Source organism: Crotalus tigris, unplaced genomic scaffold (genome assembly GCF_016545835.1).
Source record: "Crotalus tigris isolate CLP2741 ecotype Arizona unplaced genomic scaffold, ASM1654583v1 scf7180000019065.834497, whole genome shotgun sequence".
Classification (NCBI taxonomy): Eukaryota; Metazoa; Chordata; class Lepidosauria; order Squamata; family Viperidae; genus Crotalus; species Crotalus tigris.
Genome location: NW_024097356.1, coordinates 598,088 through 623,365, shown reverse-complemented (window position 1 = coordinate 623,365; position 25,278 = coordinate 598,088). Strand labels below are relative to the sequence as shown.

Sequence of the window (25,278 nt, the reverse complement as noted above, 5' to 3'; positions counted from 1 at the left end):
CAGGAAATTCCTCCTTAACTCTAGGTTGTTTCTCTCCTTGGTTAAGTTTCCATCCGTTGCTTCTTGTCCTGCCTACTTGGGAGAACAGGTTGACCCCCTCTTCTCTGTGGCAGCCCCTCAAACACTGAAAGGCAGCTAGTTCGCTTAGGACTTCCCCCAAAAGTGAACTCAAAGTGATCTACTAACAAAAGTACGCAAAGGTCCTTTAATCGTCCAACTGTATCCTCCGTCTTTATTGACGTGTTAGACAGGCCTCAAGGGTTCAGGTCTACAGGCAGGAGTAGCCGAAGACAATAAATAGTTGAAACTTTGTTCGAAAACTACCCAGTGGAGTCAAGGAACATCCTTGGGTTCAGCCCAAACAACCCGGCCGGGCAGTCCTGGGCAACCGTCGGGGTCTTAACAAAGTTTTTCGAGGGTTTGTGACGAGTGAGAGAGGGGGAAGTTGTTCTACGAATCCTCTTCCCAAAGAGGGACCAGAGAGACACGGGAAAGGGCAGACTGAAGGGGCAGCAGAACATCGGAAGGGGCTCCGGAAAGGAAGGTCAGGCACAAGAGGTGTCCGTCAAAGCTCAGGCCGTCTCCCTGGGGGTCACTCAGGAGAAGACTCTCCCACGGCTGTTCAAGGGCACTTACAGATTCTGGCTACAGCCGCCGGACCCCCGTTTCTGTCTGCTTTCCCCACCCCCTAATCCCCGAATCCTGGCTTGGCTGCATTCAAGGGAAGACAAGTAAGCGCAGGACGGTCGCCCAGTGACCTGCAAGCGCAGCCCCAGGGCCTGGCTGCGCTGCACAGGGACCGAGAGCTACCTAGCCTAGCTGGGGGAGGCGGAAGGACGCCGAGGGGGCCGGGGGCTCCTTAGGAGCCGCACATCAGGCACTCGTCCCGGTTTTCCAGGGAGCACACCATGGCCGCCGTGTTCCTCTCCTTCTCCTCCTCCTCCCTGGAGCTCTTCTCCTTCAGCTTCTCCTTGTTGAGCGTGAACTGGATGGGGTTGGCCGCCGGCTTCGTCCGCAGGTAGTACATCCCCGTCTTCAGGCCCTGCAGGAGGCGAGGTCACATCAGCCCAGAGGCCCCAAAGGCAACCACTGCCGGTTCGGTCCAGTGGGGGAGGCATCGAGGCTAGAAAGCAGGAGACCCTGAGTTCAAGTCCCGCCAAGGGCCTGAAAGCTAACTGGGTGATTTTGGACCAATCGCTAGGAGACCATGAGTTCTAGTCCCGCCTTAGGCACAAAAGTTGGCTGGGTGACTCTGGCCAATCACCAGGAGACGGTGAGCTCTAGTCCCGCCTTAGTCATGCAAGCTGGCCAGGTGACTCTGGCCAATTGCCAGGAGACGGTGAGTTCTAGTCCTGCCTTAGGCACAAAAGTTGGCTGGATGACTAGGCCAATCGCCAGGAGACAGGGAGTTCTAGTCCCGCCTTAGTCATGGAAGCTGGCTGGGTGACTGGCCAATCACCAGAAGATGGTGAGCTCTAGTCCCGCCTTAGTCATGGAAGCTGGCTGGGTGACTGGCCAATCGCCAGGAGAGTGCTCTCTGAACTTGGTTGTTTTCTTCCAGATGTTTCATAACCCAACTAGGCAACATCATCAGGTTTTTTTTTTACAGTTGGTCTGTTCAGGGTGAGCCAATCAGCTTCCTGGGCCTCCCCAGCCCACTACTACAGGGGGTGCCCTAAAAGGCTGCCTGCTTCCTCTGCTCCCACTCCCAGCCGCCCACCCTCCCCACTCACCTGCTTCCAGCCGTAGAAGTGCATGCTGGTCAGCTTCCCGTAGTTGGGCTCCGCAATATGGATGTTCAGAGACTGGCTCTGGTCGATGAAGGCCCCCCGGTCAGCGGCCATCTTCAGGACGGTCTTCTGGGAGATCTCCCACACCGTCTTGTAGAGCTGCTTCAGGTCCTCGGGAATCTCCGGGATGTTCTGGGGGGGCAAAAGAGCAGCCAGGTGGATCTCTGGGCGGTTAAGAGCTGGCGGGAAGCTCGGCTCAAAGCCGAAAGAGCGCGAGAAATCCCAGCAGCCTCTCTGCAGGGATCCAGGCGCAAAAGGCCTTTGCAAGGAAGAACTATCTTCTTTTTAAAACATTATTTATTGATTAAAGTTCTACACCGCCCATCTCGGCTAGGTGACTCTGGGCAGTTTACGATATCCTATAATAACACTCTGTAAGTACGTGAATAAAATACAGTTTAAAAACGGAACAGGCCAAAACCTACAAGCCTACGTAGAAATAAATTAAAAATATAAGGCCTGCATTAAAGGGTCACTGCAAAAAAGCTCAGATGAGCCCTGGTGCCAGAGCAGGTCTTTAGCACACTTACACCAGACTTTACTCAGCTGTTTAGGAAACCCACAAACCTAGATAGGAGCAACCATGATGGAGGGCTGCCATATTTCATTCCATACGGCATTAACCTTGTGAACTCTCAAGCTTCCTCCTTCCGTTATATATTCAAGATGGACGGTATTTAATATTTATTTGTTACATATATGTAGGGGTGTGGGTCTATACGTATGTTGTACATAGTATGTTTTAGGTCAGCGGTTCTCAACTTATGAGTCGCGACCCCATTTGTCCGCCATTTTTTCCCCCTTTTCCGGCGGGTGCCTTACCTCCCTTGGGCTGGGCCAGCTGGTGGCCCAGCCGGTGGTCGGCCTGCTCCGTCTCTGCCGCTTGCCAGCTACGCCTCGGCTGGCGCAGGGGGCAGCACCATGCATGCACGGTGCTCCCGGGCAGGGAAGTCCTCGACTTACGACCGGTATAGTCCTCGACTTACAACCGGTTTAGTCCTCGAATTACAACCGGTTGGGGGTCGCGGCATTAAAAAGGTTGAGAACCACTGTGTTAGGTATCTGTCATGTACGCATTTCACTCTGAGAGCGGGCAACTCAATTTCATTTTTGATGTGTGCCGTTGGGCCCACAGTAAAAAAAAATGACAATAAAGGTTATCTTATCTTATCTTATCTTATCTTATCTACTGCTGGGATTCAGGAGCTGGAAAGCAGCCCTAAACATTGGCAGACCCCCCCCCCCCAAGAACCCCTCCAGACACCACCATCCCTGTAAGACCTCCCCATCGGCCATCCTCAGGACCACCGGTGGGGGATTCTCCTGTTAACGCTGGGGTGTGTGCACGCTGCCTTGTGTAGCTCCTGAATCTGCATTATTTCAAGGGATGAGGCCGAGTTCTCTTCGAAATCTCACAGAACAAATCCTATCCTGCATGTTTTCATAGCGTTCCCTTCTCTACTCTCCCCGCTTCTCCTGCCTCTTTCCGAGCGGAAGCGGCCAACTAAAGATCACTTTTGCTGGCTTGTCTACCCGGCGACCGGTCTACGGCTGCCGTTCCGTCTCCTGTCCCCCCTGCTTTCCTCAAAGCCTCCTACCCTTCCGGGCGGTTTTCCCAAAAACAGGAAGCAGCATTCTTCTCCTAGGCCAGCAGTTCTCAACCTGTGGGTCGGGACCCCATTTGGGGCCGAACGACCATTTCACGGGGGTCGCCAAACAACGCAGTCCGCCATTTCCCCCCCCCCTTTTCCTTAGCTGTGCTCCTCCCTTTTATTCTATTGGCTTTTGAAAGCCAATAGAATAGACTCTCTTGAATAGAGTCTAATTCTATTGGCTTTCAAAAGCCCATAGGAATTGTCCAGGCTGTCTTTGCCCTGCTGAGCCCGCCAAAAGTCCCATTCTGCAAACGGTGCTGCACCAGTTGAGTAGTCCTCGACTTACGACCGGTTGAGTAGTCCTCGACTTACGACTGGTTGGGGGTCACGGCATTAAAAAGGTTGAGAACCACTGGCCTAGGCAATGAAAACAAACTCCTTGGGCAGTCTGCATTTTTGTCTATTGCACAACAGCCTGCGTTGTGTGACCTACACAACAGCCCTGGATAAGAGAAAGGCGGTTCCACAACGAAGGAGTGCTAGATTAGGTCTGGGGTACAAAGGGTCCCTTGCCTTGCACAGCCGTGTAGGTTTTCCGTGGCGCAAGCCGGGCCGAGCTGAGCGGCGCCCCCACACACAGCCTCTGGGGCAGGGCTGAGAACTGGGGGAGGGGGGCCCTCTGGCCGGGCCCAGCACCATGGGCCGGACGTACCTGGATGGAGCCGCTGAAGGCAATGATCTGGTTCTTCATCTCCTCGTTCCACAGGCCCCGCTCAGTCAGGTCCTTCAGCAAGTGGGGGTTCACTATCTGCCACCCCAAAACACCAACAGCCACGTCAGGCACCAGGCCTTCACCCCCCCCAAAATCACCCCCCTTTCAGCCCATCTGTGGCCCATCTCCAACCGCGAGCCCTCCTCCGGTGGAGACAGTGAGCTTCCCCCACAGACTAGTCCTCAAGATACAGCCATTCGTTTAGCCACCATTCAAAGTTACAACAATGCCAAACTGACTTAGGACTGGTTCCCCCCCCCCCCACTTATTGCACGACTATTGCGGCATTCCCCCCGAGTCACGTGATCAAAATTCAGTCAGTCGGCAACTGGTTTCATATTTACGACAGTTGCAGCGTCCCGGGGGGGTCACGTGACCCCCTTTTTTGACCTTCTGGGCAAGCCAAGTCAATGGGGGGAAAGAGGGATTCACTTAACGAGTACGTAACTTAATATTTGTAGTGATTCACTTAGCAACTGTGGCAAGAAAAGTCGTAAAATGGGACGGTGCTTGCTCAACCGCTGTCTCGCTTAGTAACGGAAATGTTGGGCTCAACTGTGGTCATAGGCCGAGGACTGGCTGTATTCATGACGGTAGCCAGGGTCACGCGATCCCCCTTTGCCGCCTTCCGAACCGGCTTCCGACAGGCAAAGAAAGTCAGAGTCGGGGAAGCCGGATTTGCTTAACAGCCATCTGACTCACTTAATGACTGCAGTGACTCGTTTAACGACCGCAGCAAAAAAGGTTGGGAAATCAGGTGCGGCCCACTTATCAAACCCTCCCCCGCTTAGCAATGGAAAGGAGCCTGGAGCCCTGAGGCTCACGGCCCCTGCTGCACAAACCATGGGGGGGGGCGGCCCTGCCCTTCGTCCCCCCCCCACTGCCCCCTCCTCCCAGGGCCCCCAGGGATGGCCCCCCTCACCTGGAACTCCCCCGAGAGCACCCGGCGGGTGTAGATGTTGCTGGTGTAGGGCTCCACCGATTCGTTGTTCCCCAGAATCTGTGCCGTGGAGGCCGTGGGCATGGGGGCCACCAGGAGGCTGTTCCTGACCCCGTGCCTGGAACACACACACACACACACACACACACACACACACACTGTCAACACTGCAAATATTGTATATTCTTGCTTTTGACAATATGGAGAATTGTCTGGTAATGATGGGGTTAATACAGAGCAGAAGGGGGGTTGGGGGTAAAGCCCGGGAAAGAAAGAGGAAGAAAACCTTTGACCTTCATACTAATTGGATAATGTGAGATATGACGGCTAAGTTAGGGAGGGAACATGCTGATAATTGAACTGCTCAGAGGAAGAGAACTTAGATCCTAGCATCCCTCCCTTGTGCCTGTGCCGACATTTTGTAACAATAAAAGACTTTTTAGGAAAATAAATGCCTGGAAGTTCTCTGGAATGTTTCATTAGCCGGAACCACAACACACACGTGGGAAGGAGAAAAGGGGGGGGGGGCTGGCAGGGGCCCAGGAGGCTCCAGTAGCACTCCGGGAAAAGGGCAGGGGCATGTTCCCCCCCCACAGCAGGGGGTGAAGGAGTAGGGGGGCGAGTAGGGTCTCCTACTCACTGAGCGATTTTTGCCTTCAGGGCGCCCCAGTCCCAGAGGTCGGTGGGGGTCACGTTCCACATGTCGTACTGCAGGACCTGCGGGAGGGAGGGAGGGGAGGCAGTTCACCCATCCGCCCCACAAGGGAGGCCCCCCAACATCCCCACAGAGCAGGGCCTGCGAAATGCTCTCGCCAAGGGGGGGCAAGGGGGGAGGAGGGGGCTGCCTGTCCAGCTGGACCCTGCAGAGATTCTTGGGGTTTGAAAAGGCAGGCAGGCACCACGCAGACATCTCACGACCCAGCTAGGGAACACCATCAGTGCTGCCGCTGCCGATACTGCGTTTCCCAGAAAACAAGACCCCATCTTAAATATATTTTGGCACCGGGTTTTATTCTGGAGGGATGTCCTATGTCCTACCCACTCACCTTAGGACTGCTGCAGCCAGACCTCCCATGCCCTGATGCCCGTCACGCCACTGGCCGACTTGTTCCGTGGCCGCTTGCAGCCGCATGGCACATTGCACCCGGACTGCCCCTCGCGACAAGCCACACAGGTTGTTGCTCTGGTGCTGCCCCTTGCGACGGGCCACGTGGCACATCACACCCGTGCCGCCGCTCGCGTGCACCATGGCACAGGATGCCACACAGCATCCAGCCACGAGCGGCAGCACCGGAGCAATGTAGCACGTGGCATCTAGCCGTGAGCGGCCACAGAAGGTGGGACAAGTAAATATCAAGCTAGGGCTTATTTTCGGGAACCGCAGCAGCCCTGAGAATGTTCCCGAAACGTCTGCAAGGAAACCCCTGAACTCGGCACCGAGAACCCCGCTCGGATTCTGCGTCCAAAGCTCACGGCTCAAGAGACCGGCTCTTTCCAGGGCGAAGCGTGCCAGCCCCAAGCAGCCTCCCGGGGCCAATCCGGACCTCCCCCCTCCCAGGCCCCCTCCCCCCAGCCCGAGCCCCCCCCCCCACACTCACCCCTCTGCTGACAGGGCTGCCCTGGTAGGTCTGGTAGGGCCCCTGCTCCCTGGCCAGCTCGCAGCTGGCCTCCAGCGCCCAGTAGTAGATGGTCTCGAAGATCTGCTGGTTGAGCCGCTGGGCCTGGGGGCTCTCGAAAGGGAAGCGCATGAGGATGAAGGCGTCGGCCAGGCCCTGCACCCCGATGCCGATGGGGCGATGGCGCCGGTTGGAGGTCTCGGCCTGGGGAGACAGGGGGAGGGAGGGAAGGGGGCTCAGCTGGCCTCGCCTCCGAGAACTGGGGTGGATCTGCCCCCCCCCCAGCCCCTTCCCCTAAATAGGGCCATCTGATGGGAGCTAGGAAGCCGGTGCTCTTCCTGGCTGCCCCCACCCCAGGGACCCCCTCTGCCCCTCCCGGATGCCTGGCCATCCTGGGGCCTTCCGTAAGGCCTTGAAGCCAGTTGTCCCCTAAGCCAGCAGTTCTCCACCTGTGGGTGGGGACCCCATTTGGGGTCGAACGACCATTTCACAGGGGTCGCCAAACAAGGCTGTCCGCCATTTTTCCCCCTTTTCCTTAGCTGTGCTACTCCCTTTTATTCTATTGGCTTTGGAAAGCCAATAGAATAGACTCTCTTGAACAGAGTCTCATTCTATTGGCTTTCCAAAGCCAATAGGAATTGTCCAGGCTGTCTCTGCCCTGCTGAGCCCGCCAAAAGTCCCATTCTGCAAACGGGGCTGCGCCGGTTGAGTAGTCCTCGACTTACGACCGGTTGGGGGTCGCGGCATTAAAAAGGTTGAGAACCACTGGCCTAAGCGCTGGGAGAGGATCAGGGGAGGGGGGGCTACTCCAGACTGAAGTGACGTCCTCAACGAAGTTTGGAGGAAGAGAAAGGAACGTCTCAAAGCTTTTTCGCCTGCTCAGTCGTAACCTCGTGAGCGGCATCCCTGGGGGGGGGCTGCTGTGCAAGCCTCCCTCCGTGCCCTCCCCCCCAGCTGCCCCCCTGCCACCTTCCCTCCCGCCTCCTCGCCCCCCCGGGTACCTCCACCACCGGGTAATGGTTGATGTCGATGATCTTGTTCAGGTTCCGGACGATGACCTTGGTGACCTCGGCCAGCTTCTGGAAGTCGTAGGTGTGCTCCGGCGTCACGTACATGTTCAGGGCTATGGAGGCCAGGTTGCAGACGGCCACCTGGAGGGTGCAAGCGGAGGGAGATGCTCCCGTGGGCCTCCTCTCCAGGGCACCCCTCCTCCTCCCCTGGAGACCCCTGCCCCAACGGAAGCTGAGCCCTTGGACCGCCCGGTGTCCCGATTCCGAACTCTGGCCCGGGCGAGGGGGTCCCGCCGTTCCTTTCCCACCCCTAATTCCCTTCAAACTCTCTTGGTCAACGCCCAGCAATGCCAGGAATTTAAAGGGCTGTGGGGAGAGAAGGGAGGGGGGGCTCCACCTTGTCTCCCCATCATGGCCAGACTTGCCCAGGCCCTGGCCCCAAAGGAAAGTTCTGGATCAGGTAAGGAAGTAGGGAAGGGCTGGAGGGCCCTCAGATCCCTTTCGGACACCCTTCTGGGTTTGGCTGAAAGGGACAGGGGACGGGAAGAAAGAAAGAAAGAAAGAAAGAAAGAAAGAAAGAAAGAAAGAAAGAAAGAAAGGAGGGAGGGAGGGAGGGAGGGAGGGAGGGAGGGAGGGAGGGAGGAGAAGGAAGGAAGGAAGGAAGGAAGGAAGGAAGGAAGGAAGAAGAAAGGGAGGGAGGAAAGAAAGGAAAAGAAAGAAGGAAGGAGGAAAAGAAAGGAAGGAAAGAAAGAAGGAATGAAGAAGGGAGGATGGAAGGAGGGAAGGAAGGAGGGAAGGGAGGAAGAGCAGGAGGAGGAGGAAGAAGAAAGAAAGAAAGAAAGAAAGAAAGAAAGAAAGAAAGAAAGAAAGAAAGAAAGAAAGAAAGAAAGAAAGAAAGAAAGAAAGAAAGAAAGGAAGGAAGAAAGGAAGGAAGGAGAAAGGGAGGTTGGAAAGAAAGAAAGAAAAAAGGAAGGAAGGAAGGTGGAAAAGAAAGAAGGAAGGAAAGGAAAAGAAAGAAGGAAGGAATGAAGGAGGGAAGGAAAGAGGGAAGGAAGAGGAGCAGGAGGAGGAAAAAGAAAGAAAGAAAGAAAGGAAGGAAGGAAGGAAGGAAGGAAGGAAGGAAGGAAGGAAGGAAAGAAAAAAGGAAGGAGGGAAAGAAGGAAAAGAAAGGAAAGGAAGACGGGCATGGAATTGGAGGTGAGGGGAAGGAAGAGCAGGGAAGGAGAGAAGGAGAGGGAAGGTGGGAGGAGGAGGAGGAGGAGGAGGGAGGAGGCCCACCTCGTCCTGGCTGGAGTACTCCACGATCTCGGTGCAGAGGTTGCTGCACTTGATGGTGCCCAGGTTCTGCTGGTTGCTCTTCCGGTTGCAGGAGTCCTTGTAGAGCATGTAGGGCGTCCCCGTCTCCGTCTGAGACTCAATCACGGCGTACCACAGCTGCTGGGCCTTCACCACTTTGCGCACCCGGCCCTGCTTCTCGTAGCTGGAGGGGGAAAGCAGGGGGCTTCCAGACCACCTTCCCCCCCCCCTCAGCCCACAGACCGGGCGCACGACGGGTCACCGGTGGGGGGGGAGTGTCCCTGCCCAGAAAACACACTGACCCCCTCCAGGCCAGACGGGGTGAGTCGGGGGAGTCACCTCCACTGCTCAATCCAAGCAGAAATGCAGGACAACACAGCTGGAAGGGACCTTGGAGGTCTTCTAGTCCAACCCCCTGCTCAAGCAGGGACAGCCCGATCCGGGCTCTGGCTGCAGATGGACTTAGTTGGCTTTAATTTATGTTCTTATTATCCAACTTCTGATCCATCACAACTCTCACCTGCTCATTCACAACACAGGATAGCGAAACTGGGGCTACACCTGCCCCAGCCTCCTCCAGCCGGGGGGGGGCAGCAGCTCCCAACACAGAGCAGCCACCTGCCCCCCCCGAGCCCCTTGGGCATGGGGACAGGCCTCCCAACTCAACAGAGAGGAAACAGCCCTTCTCCCTACTGGTGGTCCTGCAGCCCAAGGTCCCCTCTGTGCCCCCTCCCAACCTGCTGGATGGAGCCCCTGGGAGACCCCCTGGGAGAGAGGGCCTCATCCACCAGGCCCAAGGGAGGAAGCACTAGTTGGGTCCTCCAGAACTGGCGGGCTTCTTCAGACCTCTGGCCCTCTCCTTCCCAGTTTGAGTGAAGTGACTAAGCTTACAGGGGTTCTCAACCTTGGCCACTTTAAGACTTGTGGACTTCAACTCCCAGAATTCCTCAGCCAGCAAAGCTCCGGCCTGCCTCTCAGCGGGTCCATGACCCTGCCCTGCCTGGGGGGCTGCCCCCGAGAGCCACGCAGATTGCAGCCACCTGGGCCGGGGTGGTGGGTACGGCTCAGTGGGGGCTGGACTAGGAGACCTCCAGAGCCCCTCGCTGCTCTAGCCTGATTGAGGCTGGAGCCCTTTCTCTGGAGGGACCCCCCAGCCGACCACAGCCCCCCACTCTGTCTCGGCTGACGATAGCTTGTCCTTGTTCTGGGGGGGGGGGCTTCCTCCGTGGCTGCATTGCTGGGTGTTATGCCAGAGACCTTGCACGGAACGCGTCGAGAGGTTAGGATGGTGGGCAGGGCAAGGCAGGGACCGTAAAGAGCAGGGGTTCTCAACCTTGGCCACTTTAAGACTTGTGGACTTCAACTCCCAGAATTCCTCAGCCAGCAAAGCTGGCTGAGGAATTCTGGGAATTGAAGTCCACAAGTCTTAAAGTGGCCAAGGTTGAGAACCCCTGGCTTAGCATTTTATTGCTGTGTTCGTTGCAATGCTGAACTGCCCCTGGGCAGCTTCTATCATTACATTTAGTTTCACCAAAACACCCTCACGTCTCCCTCGGGAAATCCGGTGCTGTGCTTGACGAACCTGTCCCTTTTCTGAGGTAGACGCATCCCGAAACATCCTGCAGAAATTCTGCCGGTTCCATTTTGCCCCTCCCGGCCCAGCCGGTCATTCCTACCTTTCGTAGAGGCGCTCAAACTCTTCTCCCCAGACCTCATCGAGACCCGGACATTCGTTCGGACACATCAGGGACCAGTCCTGTTGAAGGAGGGGGGGGGAAAGGTCGGCTCCAGGGGAGGGGGTCAGGAGACCCCCATCCAGGAGAAAGAGGCTCGCTCTGGGAGGGCTTCCCGCTGCAGCCCCGAGGCTCCCACATCAGGAGCATCGCCGGAGGGAAAGCTCAGAGGAGCAGCCAGAGCCTTCGGCCTGCCTCCCCCCCCCGTAAAAGGTACAGAATCACAGAGCTGGAAGGGACCTTGGAGGTCTTCTAGTCCATCCCCCTGCACAAGCAGCAGAGCCTCTACAATTTGAGACCAATGGCTGTCCAGTCTCTTCTTGAAAATCTCCAAGGATGGAGGAGTCACAACTCCAGGAGGCAACTTCCGTTCCACTGACTGACTGGTCTCCCTGTTGGGAAATCCCTCATTTCCAGGTTGGGCCAGCTTCCACCCACTGGTCCTGCCTGGTGTGTGTGTGTGTGTGTTTGTGTGTGTGTGTGCTTGTGCTTGAGCTGAGAGCGAAAGACCAGCCCAGGGTCACCCAGCTGTCTTTCATGCCCCAAGCAGGACTGCATTCACCCGATCTGACCACCTTTTCTCCTGCAGTTGTTAGCACCAAGGTCATAAAGCGAACCCACTGTTCACTATGGGATGTTTTTGCTGTAAGGGTGCAAAAACGAAGCCTGGCAACCGCAGGGCACTGCAAATGTGGGCAGTTGCCCAGCACCTGACACGCAGTCATGTGGCCACGAGGGAGGAGCCCCTCAGAACTGGACTGGGAGCACTTTGGGGCAGGAGTGACTTCGGACGGTTGCTAATTGACCAGTCGTATGTCAAGGACTGCCCGTACGCTTTCCTTCTGCAAATTAACTTTCCTGTGTTAATAACAACCTTAAACAGAAGTTCAGGAAGGGCAGAGTGTCTGAACAATTCAAGAGGAGCCCAGAAGAACAAGCGTGAGCCGTTCCAGGCCTCAAATACCACGATTCAGTTTTGCTCTGTGGCCACGGAGGGGCTCCCCTTCGCCCACCCACCCCGTCCCCCCAGCTGGTCCCACCAAGGATGGGAGGACCCAGCCGCCACCCCTGTACCTGGTTGCTCTCCACCCGCTTCATGAAGAGGTCCGGGATCCAGAGCGCGTAGAAGAGGTCCCGGGCCCTCTGCTCTTCCTTCCCGGTGTTCTTCTTCAGGTCGAGGAACTCAAAGATGTCCAAGTGCCAGGGCTCCAGGTAGATGGCAAAGGCCCCGGGTCTCTGCCGGAAAGAAAAGACAACGTCGCAGTGGAGACCAGCCCCAAAACCCCCTTCAGCCCGTCTCCGCCCTGGCTGCGCTTCTGGGGGCCCTTTCCAGACCCTCCAGTCCAGCAGCCTTCCGACCCTCCTCAGTTCAGCATAGAGCTGGAAGGGACCTTGGAGGTCTTCTAGTCCAACCCCCTGCTCAAGCAGGAGACCCTCTACCCTTCGAGACAAATGGCTGTCCAGTCTCCTCTTAAAAAAAGAGTGCAGAGAAGAGCAACAAAGATGATTAGGAGACTGGAGGCTAAAGCATATAAGGAACGGCTGCTGGAATTGGGTATGTCCAGTTTAATAAAAAGAAGGACAAGGGGGGACAAGATAGCAGTCTTCCAGTATCTCAGGGGTTGCCCCAAAGAAGAGGGAGTCAAGCTATTCTCCAAATCACCTGAAGGCAGGACAAGAAACTAATGGTGGAAACTAATCAAGGAGAGAAGCAACCTAGAACTAAGGAGAAACTTCCTGACAGTCAGAACAATCAACCAGTGGAATCACCTGCCTCCAGAAGCGGTGAAAGCTCCAACACTGGAGGTTTTTAAGAAGAGACTGGACAGCCCTTTTTCTGAAATGGTGTAGGGTTTCCTGCCTGAGTGGGGGGTTGGACTAGATGACCTCCAAGGTCCCTTCCAATTTTTTATTATTATTATTATTATTGTTGTTGTTGTTGTTGTTGCTGCTGTTGTTGTTGTTATTATTATTATTATTATCATTATAAAAACCTCCAGGGATGGAGCACCGACTTCTAAAGGTAAGCCCTTCCACTGATTGACTGTCCTCCCTGTCAGGAACTTTCTCCTTACTGCTTCTCTCCTTGATGAGTTTCCATCCGTTGCTTCTTGTCCTGCCTTCGGGGGCTTTGGAGAATAAGTTGGCCCCCTCCTCTTTGGGGCAGCCCCTCAAATGCTGGAAGACTGCTATCCTGTCCCCCCCAGTCCTTCTTTTCTCTAACTAGACATACCCAAATCTTGCAACCGTTCTTCATGTGTTTTAGCCTCCAGACCTTTAATCATCTTAGTTGCTCTTCTCTCCACTTTGCTGGGAGATACCTTCAACCTGGCCAGAGACAGCACCTTCCTTTACAGCAGGGGCCTCCAACCTTGGCCACTTCAAGACCTGTGGACTTCAACTCCCAGCATTCCTCAGCTCGTCATGGATAACGAGCATGGCCGGCTGAGGAATTCTGGGAGTTGAAGTCCACCCGTCTTACTGGAGAGTCCTGCTTTAAACGATGCCTGAGATGAAACAGAGTATTACGAAGTTTGGGATAAGATATACTCTTGGTTAGACTCAAGGAGAAAAAAGTCGGAACAGAAAAAAAGCTCGTCTAGAAGAGAGAAAGTATAGATTTCCAACCTCAAAGTGAGCATAAGATAGGGATCAGAAAGAATATGAAATAAGAATGGAAATGTAAATTATGTTATAAATAGATGTAAATATGTATGTAAATATATAAGTATGTAAATAGTATAAAATGCAATATGTAAATGGTATAAAAGATCAATGACTAGGAAGATATATGGTATATAGCAGTGGTTCTCAACCTGTGGGTCGGGACCCCATTTGGGGTCGAACGACCATTTCATGGGGGTCGCCAAACAATGCACTCTGCCATTTCCCCCCCCCCCTTTTCCTTAGCTGTGCTACTCCCTTTTATTCTGTTGGCTTTTGAAAGCCAATAGAATAGACTCTCTTGAATAGAATCTAATTCTATTGGCTTTCCAAAGCCAACAGGAATTGTCCAGGCTGTCTCTGCCCTGCTGAGCCCGCCAAAAGTCCCATTCTGCAAACGGTGCTGCACCAGTTGAGTAGTCCTCGACTTACGACTGGTTGGGGGGGGGGGGTCGCGGCATTAAAAAAGTTGAGAACCACTGGGATATGGTATAGTATGTATGGCAAAATAACAGCCAGAAAAGTTACACTGTGTTCAACCTGTTTTTAAATGTTTACTTAATAAAAAAAATTAAAAACACAAACTATGCCTGCGATGGTGAATCAATCCTGGGTTTGTCCTTGACCACCCAAGTCTCCACCAGCAACCTTGGGAGACGACCGCCTACCTTATTCCCCCCTTGGTCCACGTAGCGAGCCGTGTTGTTGTAGACCCTCAACATGGGGACCAGCCCATTGGAGTTGCCGTTGGTCTGAAAAATCAAAAGATTGGAGACGGTGAGCTGGACCCACGGAGGCAGAGACCTTCGCTGCTGCTTAGCGAGGGGGGCAGGGCCAGCGGCAGTTCCAAGAATCCACTGGTGGGGCCTGCAGGGATTCATGTGGGCTGCCCGCCGCAGACGCACCCCGGCGATGTAGCTGCCGGTGGCCCGGATGCAGCTCACGGCCACCCCGATTCCCCCCGCAGACTTGGAGATGAGGGCGCAGTGCTTCAGCGTGTCGTAGATGCCCTCAATGCTGTCATCCTTCATGCAGAGGAGAAAGCAGCTGGAGGGGAAGAAAAACGAGAATGGCAGCCTCCAGTACAGCGAGGTCCCCTCCAGACCCCTGTGGAGGTCAGCCCCAAGCCTGGAATTCTTTTTTTCCCCCTTCCAGCAAGATGGCTAGACTGCCAAACCCAAATCTAACTGCTTAGGTCAGGGGTAGGCCACCTTGGCTCTTTTATGACTCGTGGACTTCAACTCCCAGAATTCCTGAGCCAGCCATGCTGAGGGAAAAGGGGGAGGTTTCCAAGCTGAGCCAGGCTGGCTCAGGAATTCTGGGAGTTGAAGTCCACCAGTCATGAAGGGGCCAAAGTTTTCCCCCCCCCCCAATGCTGGCTAAGGAATTCTGGGAGTTGAAGTCCACCAGTCATGAAGGGGCCAGAGTTCCCCCATGCTGGCTGAAGAATTCTGGGAGTTGAAGTCCCCGAGTCATGAAGGGGCCAAAGTTTCCCCCATGCTGGCTCAGGAATTCTGGGAGTTGAAGTCCACGAGTCATAAAAGAGCCAAGGTTGCCTACCCCTGGCTTAGGTCATCTTGGCTTGTTTATACAGCAGGCACAGGGACAGTGTCTTCCCTCGGGCTATCACTCTGCCGAACCCCCTTATCTCCCAGCTGATAAAATACAGGCACTTCTGCTTTTGCTTTAATATGTATGTACATTAACCCATTGAGCATGGCGACAGCATCTTTATCCCTTGTATTATTTTTTTGCTTCCCCCCTTTATTGGCTGTACACTTTACTATTATTATCATCGTATTCTGCTGTTTTCAAGTATACCCAGAGCTTCTCTACCAGAGACAAATTCCTTGCATGTCTAACCACAGTTGGCCCAATAAAGCACTAAGTCTGTTTTCGCAATTAAGGCCTTTCCTAGTCAAACTAACTTGGATAAATTTCCCAAGGCCCCCATTACAAGTTATCTTGCCCTTTACAAGGGATTGCAGACTACAAGAGCCCTGGTCTGGCGCACGGGTTAAAATACAGAATTGCAAGCTTAACTCTGCGTTCTCATGGCCAGCAGTTCGATCCTGACCGGCTCAAGGTTGACTCAGCCTTCCATCCGTCAGTAAAACGAGGACCCAGATTGTTGGGGGGGGCAAGAGGCCGACCCTTTAAACCGCCTAGAGGGCTGTAAAGCACTGTGAAGAGGGATATAAGTCTAAGGGCGATTGCAGCAGGGCCCAACCACTGAAAAAGTCCTTCAGTCTTTTTTTGCTGCTGCCCTCAAGATGCCGGAATTGGACACGGATCCCCAAACCCAGCTACGGCCCCAAGCTGCAGAATGAAGGGCGCTACTAGATGACCTCCAAAGTCCCTTCCAACTTTATATTATTATTATTATTATTATTATTATTATTATTATTATTATTATTATTATTATGGATCATCGCACAGTCAGCCAGATGTTCAGACTGGATTTGGCATTTTGTCTACCTATCGAGTCCTTACCCAGGACCTGGGATAGGCAGATGTGGATGTTTGATGGTATTACAGGTATCGTCGCAGGATGGAAGCAGTTCCTAATAAGGCCGCCTTTTGCAATTGACTAATAGCGAATTTGTCAATGCCAATGGTGTTCAAGTGGTGCTCCAGTTGTTTTGGGATTGCACCCAAGGAGCCTATACTATTGGTACTACCCTTGCTTGCTTTTGCCACAGTCTTTCTATTTCTATTTGTAGGTCTTTGTATTTTGTTATCTTCTCCAGTTCTTTCTCGTCTATTCTGCTGTCTCCAGGCACTGCCACGTCCACTATCCAGACTTTTTTGTCTTTCTTATCGACAATTGTTAAGTCTGGGGTGTTATGTTGCAGGTGCTTGTCTGTTTGAATTCTGAAGTCCCAGAGCAGTTTAATTTTATCATTTTCTATGACTTTCTCTATTTTATGATCCCACCAGTTTTTGCTTACAGGCAAATGATATTTTTTGCAGATTATTTTTATTATTATTATTTATTGTTATTATTATTACTATTATTATTACTGCTGCACCCACCTGAAGAGCAACTGGGGTTAGACTCTATCCCGGAAGCAGCCCCCACTTTCTTATACCAGGGGTCCCCAACCCCGGCCTGTGGACCAGTGTCGGGTGGCAGCATGCGAGCAGCCAGTCCGCACCAACAAGCAAAGCCCCATCCGTGGGATGCAGGCAGCACACACAACCACACCCCCTCCGGTCCACGTAATAACCTCTCCCCACGGAACCGTTCCCTGGTGCCCCAAAGGCTGGGGGCCTCCGTCTCAGACCTTCCAAGTTGCTCGGCTTCTCTAGCAGTTCCTCCCCCAATGCTCAGCCAACTGGCCGGCCAGCCAGGCCCCCTAACCCTTTTACCTGGAGAGCTGAGGGCGGTTGGTGCCGGCGTTGAAGAGGGTGGGGGAGGCGTGGGTGAACCACTTCTCGGACAGGAGGTTGTAGGTCTCTATGGCGGCCTCGATGTCGCCCTTGTGGATGCCCACCGCGACCCTCATCAGCATGTGCTGGGGGCGCTCGGCCACTGCAGGCAGAGAAGGCAGGGGAAGGTGCCACTTAGCGGGGGGAGCAGAGAGTCGCTGCGGCTGGGTGACGGTTGCGCACTGGGCTAGGTGGGAGAGAGACCCTCCCCACACCTACAGGTAGTCCTTGACTTACAACTGCTTGCTTAGTGACTGTCCAAAGTTACAGGGGAGCACCCAAAAGGTACTTAGGATCTGATTCCGAAGAACCCTCCCCCCCAAATCATGGCCACCTTTGGGGCTCTTGTGCAACGACACCCGATTTGCAGCTCTTTGCAGAATCCCCCGACCACTATTTATGATCTTTTTGTTGCCAGCCATTCAGCGCCCTTCTGGATTGGGGCAGAAATAGCCTGTAGGGAACGATAGTGTTCGCTTAATGACCATGGCGTTTGCTTAATGACCGCGGTGATTTGTGCAACAACCGCTGCGCACAAAAAGATCATGAAATTGGGTTGGTCATGTGCCGACCCGCTTTACAACCCAAATGGGCAGGCCCCGTTATGGCAGGAAGGTGAGGACTAGCTGCATTTCTCCTGATTTGGGTGTCCTTGAAGCCAGAGACAAAAACCGATGGCGAAACTGCTGCAAGGACACAACACTGCCCCCCACCCAATCAGAAAAGACCAGGCCGGAAGATGGAGGGGCTGGGGGGGTCACCTGAACCTCTGGTGCAGCCGGGAGTTCAAGGGCACTTTTGAGCTGCTCAGAGGAGTTGCAGAAGAGGCTGGGCTCCCAGGAGGTGCAGGGAGGCTGCCCCCTTGGAAGACATTGAGACTCCCCCAGGGAATAAGGACAAAACTCTGCTTGTGGGGGAGGGGGCTTAAATGGCCCCTGCCTTTGGCATTAGCCATATTTGTAGTCCTTGATTTGTTTACTGACAGCTCAAATTTACAACAGCACTGACAAAACTGACTTACTACCGGTCCTCACCCTTACGACCATTGTAGCATCCCATTATGTGATTGAAATTTGGGAGCTTGGCCAACAATTGCAGCATCCCAGGGGGGGAGGAGGGGTGTCACGTGGTCCCCATGTGTGACCTTCCCAGCCGGCCTCTGACACGCAAAGTCAACGGGGGAAGCCAGATCCACTTAACAACTACGTGACTCACTTAACAGCCGGATTGATTCTAACGACTGTGGGCAAAAAAAAAAGTCCTGAACTCGTGTGGGGCTCACTTAACAAGGCCTTGCTTAGCGACAGAAATCCTGGCCCCAGTTGTCCTAAGTCAAGGACTACCTTCATGAGGGATTCCTCCCCCAGGTTGGGGGGGGAGAGAGCTGGGTTACTCCCCCTTTTCAGAAAATTTCAGGCACTCGAGAGCCCCTCTTTCAAATGTCATTAAAAGGCAGAAAGTTTCGTGAATTGCGGTTCAGATGCGTCAAGCGGTTAACTCGTGTAGGATTTAAACTGGGGGCAGTAAGTAGGGAAGAAGGCGGGTCGCCCACGAGGGTCCCACTGGAGGTCACTCCCCAGGACCTAATCAAACAACAATTCCTGGTATGTTGAAAGCCCATCCTGTTTGTTGAGACCTCCTGGAACAGCCAGAAACCTTTTGAGGAATGCCAGATCAACCATTCCTCGCCTGATGGTTTTCTGGAAGAGCCACTTTGATCTCAGGCAGTTCCAAAGGTGCGCCCCCCCCCTCCTGTTTTTTTGGGCCAAGTTTTATCAACAATTCAAAAAAAAATGAACCATTGTACAAAGAATTCAGCCCACAGCACAAACCTTTAGAATTGATTTTCAGAAGATAGGAGCGCTCCAGAGTCTGGAAGATTTAAAAAAAAAAAAATCAGTGCCAAGGGACAATAAAATAATACCATCTTTGATCACCAACAACTTACTTTAAATCTATTATCAGTCCCCAAAGGTGCTTGCAATAACTGCCCCACATCCTCCTTCCCCCCAGCCCCCCCCCCACGTGGTCTGGAACCAGAAGGGCGCAACAGGACGCGGCTCCAAAGCTTTGCTTGGGCACCTGCAGCTCCCGGCCTCAGCCTAGAAAAAGCCCTTTCCAGGTGCATTTCCTCAACTGTCCCCAAAAAGCCATCCTAGAAGTAAAACCAGGTTTTACTTCAATTTAGGCTAGTCCTTCTCTCTCAGGCAAATCTACCTCACAGGGTTGCTGTTTGGGGGGTGAGACGTGGAGGAGGAAGGAGTATTGTGTGTGTTAATAATAATAATAATGTTGGAAGGGACCTTGGAGGTCATCTGGTCCAACCCCCTGCTCAGGCAAGAAACCCTGTACCATTTCAGACAAATGGCTGTCCAGTCTCTTCTTAAAAACTTCCAGTGTTGGAGCATTCACCGCTTCTGGAGGCAGGGAGTTCCACTGGTTAATTGTTCTCACTGTCAGGAAGTTTCTCCTTAGTTCCAGGTTGCTTCTCTCCTTGATGAGTTTCCATCCGTTGCTTCTTGTCCTGCCTTCGCGCGCTTTGGAGAATAGCTTGACTCCTTCTTCTTTGGGGCAGCCCCTGAGATATTGGAACTCTGCTATCATGTCCCCCCTCGTCCTTCTCTTCATTAAACTGGACATACCCAATTCCAGCAGCCGTTCCTTATATGTTTCAGCCTCCAGTCCCCTAATCATCTTTGCTGCTCTTCTCTGCACTCTTTCTAGAGTCTCAGCATCTTTTTTACATCCTGGTGACCAAAACTGGATGCAGGATTCCAAGTGTGGCCTTACCAAGGCCTTGTAAAGTGGTATTAACCCTTCACGTGATCCTGATTCTCTCCCTCTGTTAATGCAGCCCAGCACTGTTCGCCTCCTTGAGTTATTTGCGAACATAACAGAAGGCAGGATACAAATAAGTAAACAGATAAATCTCCGCTTTACCTTAAAGCCAAAGTAGTTGTAGGAAAAATCCCGATCGTAGATTATTGCCGAGTTCAGTCGCTGCGGAGGGGGGGGGGAGGAAAAAAAAACCAGGAATCAGATTCAGCCTCCAGGCTGTTTGTCCCTCAACCAGCCTGAGCTCAAATATGCAGCCATCTTATTCATAAAAATGCTAAAATTCAAGCAGCCGTGTCGGGGGACTCTAGTCTGATTTCGGGGAGAGTTCTGAGTGGCCAAGAGCTTTTGATCATTTCTGAGTGACAGAAGGCCTCCTGGCTCTGAGCACCAGGCAGGAGTTACTGAGCACCAGGCAGGAGTTATGCCAGCCAATAAGAAGACCCACTGCCTTAAGGAACCCAGAGCCTGTCCACTGTCAGGCCTGGACACGTCCTGGTGAGAAGAGCACCACGCTGTGCTCCCGACCCTGGGGATAATGTGGGAATCACAAAACAGAGGCAGCTTGTAATGGCCACACTTCCAACTGGCACTCGTGCACACCTCTCCGCAAAGGCAGGCTTTGGTGCTCTCTGAGCTTGGCTGTTTTCTTACAGATATTTTCAGGACCCAACTAGGGAACATCATCAGTGCTAGAAGGAGGGGAGGTTGGTCTCTCAACAGCCTAATCAAGGAACCACCAAGAACATTCCCACCCACAGACAGGGCAAAGCCCCCTCCTTTCTGGCACTGATGATGTTCCCTAGTTGGGTCATGAAATGTCTGCAAGAAAACCACCCAGCTCAGAGAGCGTCAAGGACCCCACAGTTCTTCCTTCCTTCCTTCCTTCCTTCCTTCCTTCCTTCCTTCCTTCCTTCCTTCCTTCCTTCCTTCCTTCCTTCCTTCCTTCCTTCCTTCCTACCTCTCCTTTCCACTCCCTTCTAGCACTGATGCTGTTCCCTAGTTGAGTCATGAAACGTCTGCAAGAAAACCACCCAGCTCAGAGAGCATCAAGGACCCCACAGTTCTTCTCCTTCTCTCCTTCCTTCCTTCCCTTCCTTCCTTCCTTTTCTCCTTTCCACTCCCTTCTAGCACTGATGCTGTTCCCTAGTTGGGTCATGAAACATCTGCAAGAAAACCACCCAGCTCAGAGAGCACCAAGGACCCCACAGTTGTTCTCCTTCCTTCCTTCCTTCCTTCCTTCCTTCCTTCCTTCCTTCCTTCCTTCCTTCCTTCCTTCCTTCCTTCCTTCCTTCTTCTCCTTTCCATTCCCTTCTAGTACTGATGCTGTTCCCTAGATGGGTCATGAAACGTCTGCAAGAAAACCACCCAGCTCAGAGAGCAGCAAGGACTCCACAGTCTTCCTCCTCCTCCTCTCCACAACCTCCTCCATTTTAGCACTGATGACGTTATCTTGTTGGGTCATGAAATGTCTGCAGGAAAACCACCCAGCTCAAAGACCACCAACGACCCTCCTTTTTCTCCATCTGCCCAAAATATGCTCTATTCAATCAGTACATACATCTTTGTTGGCTTGTACAATGTCCAGGGTTTCTTTGGAGATCATGGGAGAATGCTTGCCGTTGTGTGGGTTCACGTAGTTGTAGAGGTCTTCCATCACATCTGGAAAGCAACAAAGGCACAATGGATCACAACATGGCAGAAGTAATGCACAGCAACGGGGCACTCCAGAGGCTACTTAGTCATCCTTCTGCTCAGAGCCAATCAGCGTTCAGACGAATTCACTTCTTCCCGAATACAGGTAGTCCTCAAGTTACGATTGGTGCCTTAGCAACCATTCAAAATCATATCAAGGAGCTAGGAGAATTTTCCGCCAGCTTCCTTATCCAACAAGGAAGTGGTGGCACCGATCAGGCTACAACAGCCCACCTGATCCCAGGTTCTGGCAAGTGGTCAGGCTGTTTCATTGCAGCCTGCCTCTTATTAGCTTGATGCCTCTTAAGAACATCTTAAACCAACCAGGGCTCTCCAACCTTGGCCCCTTTAAGACTTGCGGACTTCAACTCCCAGAAGCCCACACGTCTTAAAATGACCAAGGTTGGAGACCCCTGTCTTAAACGACCTATTAATCTTTGCATCAGTTATTATTTTATTGTACGCTTATACTTTTAGCCAGGGGTCTTCAAACTTGGACCTTTTAGGACAGGGGTTCTCAACCTTTTTAATGCCGCGACCCCCAACCGGTCGTAAGTTGAGGACTACTCCACCAGTCGTAAGTCGAGGACTACTCAACTGGTGCAGCCCCGTTTGCAGAATGGGACTTTTGGCGGGCTCAGCAGGGCAGAGACAGCCTGGACAATTCCTATTGACTTTGGAAAGCCAACAGAATTAGACTCTATTCAAGAGAGTCTATTCTATTGGCTTTCAAAAGCCAAGAGAATAAAAGGGAGTAGCACAGCTAAGGAAAAGGGGGAAAAAAATGGCGGGCTGTGTTGTTTGGCGACCCCTGTGAAATGGTCGTTCGACCCCAAATGGGGTCTCGACCCACAGGTTGAGAACCCCTGTTTTAGGACTTGTGGACGTCCTCAGCCAGGCACACAGAGGAGTGATATTAACATTCAGGCCGCCCTCTGCCTCTCCCGTGTGTCCCCCCCCTGTCCCTGCAGACACTCACCGCTGAAGACTTTCTTCGTTTCTTTGTGCAGATTGGAGACAGCAATCCGTGCAGCCAGGATGGCGTAGTCAGGGTACTTGGTGGTGAGAGTGGCCGCTGTCTCGGCCGCCAGCGTGTCCAGTTCGACCGTGGTCACCCCGCTGTAGAGGCCCTGGATCACCTTCATGGTGATTTGAGCCTGGCCGAAAGAAAAGACCTCTGAATCGTGGCAAACTGATTTCTTAACATTTGGCCTTTTTAGGGCCTACAAAGTCTTCCTCTTGTGGCCATCCTGAAACATGGTCCAGTGATCGACTTACAATTATTCATATAGTGACCGTTCTAAATGTACTTTAAAAAGTGACTTACGACCGACTATTGAATTTACCACCATTGCCACAGCCCCAGAGTCACATGATCAATATTCATCTATCTACCTTCCTATCTACCTACTTACTTCTCTATCATCCATTTCTCTATCTATATTTCTATTGTTTGTCTATTTCTCTATCCACCTATTTCTATTTCTTTATTTGCCTATCTATCTATCTATCTATCTATCTATCTATCTATCTATCTATCTATCTATCCATCCATCCAAATATAGGTTTTTATGTTGTGGAATTTTAATGTTGTGAGCCGCCCAGACTACCTGTATCTGAGCTGGGCAACCATATAAAATAAAATTTTTAAAAGGTTGAGTAGTGATTAAGGGCATGAGCTAATGAGGTGTATCCTGTGTGAATGGGATGATTTCATACCCATAAGTGTACCCTTCCTCCCCCCCCTCCTCTCTCTCTCTCTCTCTCTCACAGACACACACACACACACAGATCGAAGCCATCCCCAAGAGCAGATTTCCCTCTAAATAAGAAATAATCAGACAGACCCTGGTGGCAAACTAACCCCCTTAGGAATCTATCTAGGATAAACCTAGAATAGGGAAATCTTTTGGGGGGATCCTTTTCCTATTTCTTATGCCACCCACGCCCCTGTCAAAGAGGTCCAGGGCTGCTTCCCTACCCAGCCGAGCAGCCCCCCCCCCGTTGGGCACCAGCCTCTTCCTCGCAGGGCCAGGGCCAAAAGGGGGGGCAGTTCTCGGACGGGGAGGCCGAAGGAGACTTACGGGGTCCACAAAATCCACGTTGAGGCCGTAGCAGAGTTTCTGGATGCGGGAGGTGATCTTGTCGAACATGACCCGCTCGTGGCGGCCATCTGGGGGGGGGAGGATGGGAGAGGGGAGGGGGGGGCAAGGAGACAGATGAGAAAGAGAGGTTAGGCAGAAAAGCAGCGGGGGGGGGGCACAGGACCCTCCCCCGACTCCGGCCCCTGGTTCAGAATGGCTGGGAGGGGGGGGGCACACTCCTACCCCCCCTCCTGCTCTTTGGAGATAGGCTGCTGCCCCCCCCCCTCAAGACCAGCAGGCCTGGATGGGCCCCCTCCCATCTCCAGCCCTCCCCTCCACCTGAAGAACCTCGACCCTGCTGGGCAGGCCGAAGTCCGTCTGGGCCAGCCCTCCCCTCCCCCAGGAGCTTCGGGGGGGGGAGAGTTGCACGAGGGAGGGAGGGGCAGCCCCCCCAATTCAGGGGAGGGTTCAAGGCCTGGGGGGAGGGGCAGAGGGTCTGTGGTGGGGGTGCAGGCCTGACTTTGGGGGCGGAAGGGGGGGAGAGAAGGCTGGGGGGAGGGGGAGAAAGAAAGACCCCCCCCAGATATTGCCAGGCATGGGGGGCGCCCCCTTCCTCCCCCCGCCTTAAGAGAACCAATAAGGGAGCCCCGCTACCCCCCCCCCCGAAGTCTGGGATTGGGAGGCCGGGACCCCCAACTCAGGGGATCCGCTCGGGGACTACAAAGCCCATCGCCCTCCAACCAGTGAGGGAGGAAGGCGGCCGCCCCCCCCCATGCCCGGGACCGTCGAATGAGGGGCGGCGTCCGCGGGGGAAGGGGGGGGGAGGCTGCCCACCTCGCTTAACGACGTGCATGGTGCCCGGCTAGCCGAGGAGCTCCGCCGCCGCTGCTGCCGCCGCCTTTGCCGATCGCCCGCCAGCCGCTTTCCCGCCAGCGCCGCGGCCCCGCCCCGAGCGACGCCGACGCCGCCATCTTGGCCGCGGGCCCGGCCGCCCAACAGCCGCGCTTGCCCCGCACAAAGATGGCGGCCAGCCGGGAGAGAGGGTCCACCCTCCGGACTCGCGCGTGCGCAGAGCCGGGCTGCGAAGCCCGGCGGGGAAGGCGGGAAAGAGGCGCCCCCGCCCTGCCGCTGCTCCTAGAGCGCGGCGCACAGTCCGCGACAGCGCCACCTGCAGACCGCCTTCGGCAATGCCCCGACCAGTTCCGCCGAGCTGCTTTCTCCAGTCGCTGCCGGAGGGGGGAGCCCCAAAACCCAGCTGGGCTCCCGCGGGGGGAGCGGAGGGTGCACCCCAGTTGCGGTTCGAGCAGGCCTGAACGCGGCTCCCCCCCCTTCAGGATGCGAAGGGCTGCTGGCAGAGCCTCTTTACCAGGGGTTCTCAACCTTGGCCACTTTAAGACTTGTGGACTTCAATTCCCAGAATTCCTCAGCCAGCAAAGCTGGCTGAGGAATTCTGGGAGTTGAAGTCCACAAGTCTTAAAGTGGCCAAGGTTGAGAACCCCTGCTCTTTACGGTCCCTGCCCTGCCCACCATCCTAACCTCTCGACGCGTTCCGTGCAAGGTCTCCGGCGCAACAGCCAGCAATGCAGCCACGGAGGAAGCCCCCCCCCCCAGAACAAGCTATCGTCAGCTGAGACAGAGTGGGGGGCTGTGGTCGGGTGGGGGGTCCCTCCAGAGAAAGGGCTCCAGCCTCAATCAGGCTAGAGCAGCGAGGGGCCCCGGAGGTCTCCTAGTCCAGCCCCCACTGAGCCGTGCCCACCACCCCGGCCCGGGTGGCTGCATTCTGCGTGGCTCTCGGGGGCAGCCCCCCAGGCAGGGC

At 54.0% G+C, this 25,278-nt stretch overlaps 1 protein-coding gene across 1 annotated transcript; it reads right to left on the bottom strand.

Moving 5' to 3' along the window:
- Positions 1–204: 204 nt before the first annotated feature.
- RRM1 (ribonucleotide reductase catalytic subunit M1) lies at positions 205–24,469 on the bottom strand. Its single transcript, XM_039358719.1, has 19 exons — positions 24,297–24,469; positions 23,463–23,551; positions 22,358–22,535; positions 21,245–21,345; positions 19,789–19,848; positions 18,681–18,720; positions 16,789–16,951; positions 14,322–14,463; positions 14,085–14,168; positions 11,827–11,988; positions 10,696–10,775; positions 9,002–9,203; positions 7,715–7,864; positions 6,696–6,917; positions 5,738–5,814; positions 5,080–5,215; positions 4,098–4,193; positions 1,734–1,922; positions 205–1,042 (listed from the first exon to the last, which is right to left on the bottom strand). The coding sequence occupies exons 1-19, from the start codon at positions 24,313–24,315 to the stop codon at positions 860–862; spliced, it is 2,373 nt and encodes a 790-aa protein (XP_039214653.1). The 5' UTR covers positions 24,316–24,469; the 3' UTR covers positions 205–859.
- Between the last annotated feature and the right edge of the window lie 809 nt (positions 24,470–25,278).

What these genes read in the sequence shown, in the direction of transcription:
- RRM1 (XM_039358719.1), bottom strand. An exon ending in AACCGCCCTCAGCTCTCCAG is followed by an intron (nt 14,464 to 16,788) that starts GTAAAAGGGTTA and finishes CTTCCCCTCCAG; the next exon opens with CTGCTTTCTCCTCTGCATGA. An exon ending in ACCATTACCCGGTGGTGGAG is followed by an intron (nt 6,918 to 7,714) that starts GTACCCGGGGGG and finishes CTGTCTCCCCAG; the next exon opens with GCCGAGACCTCCAACCGGCG.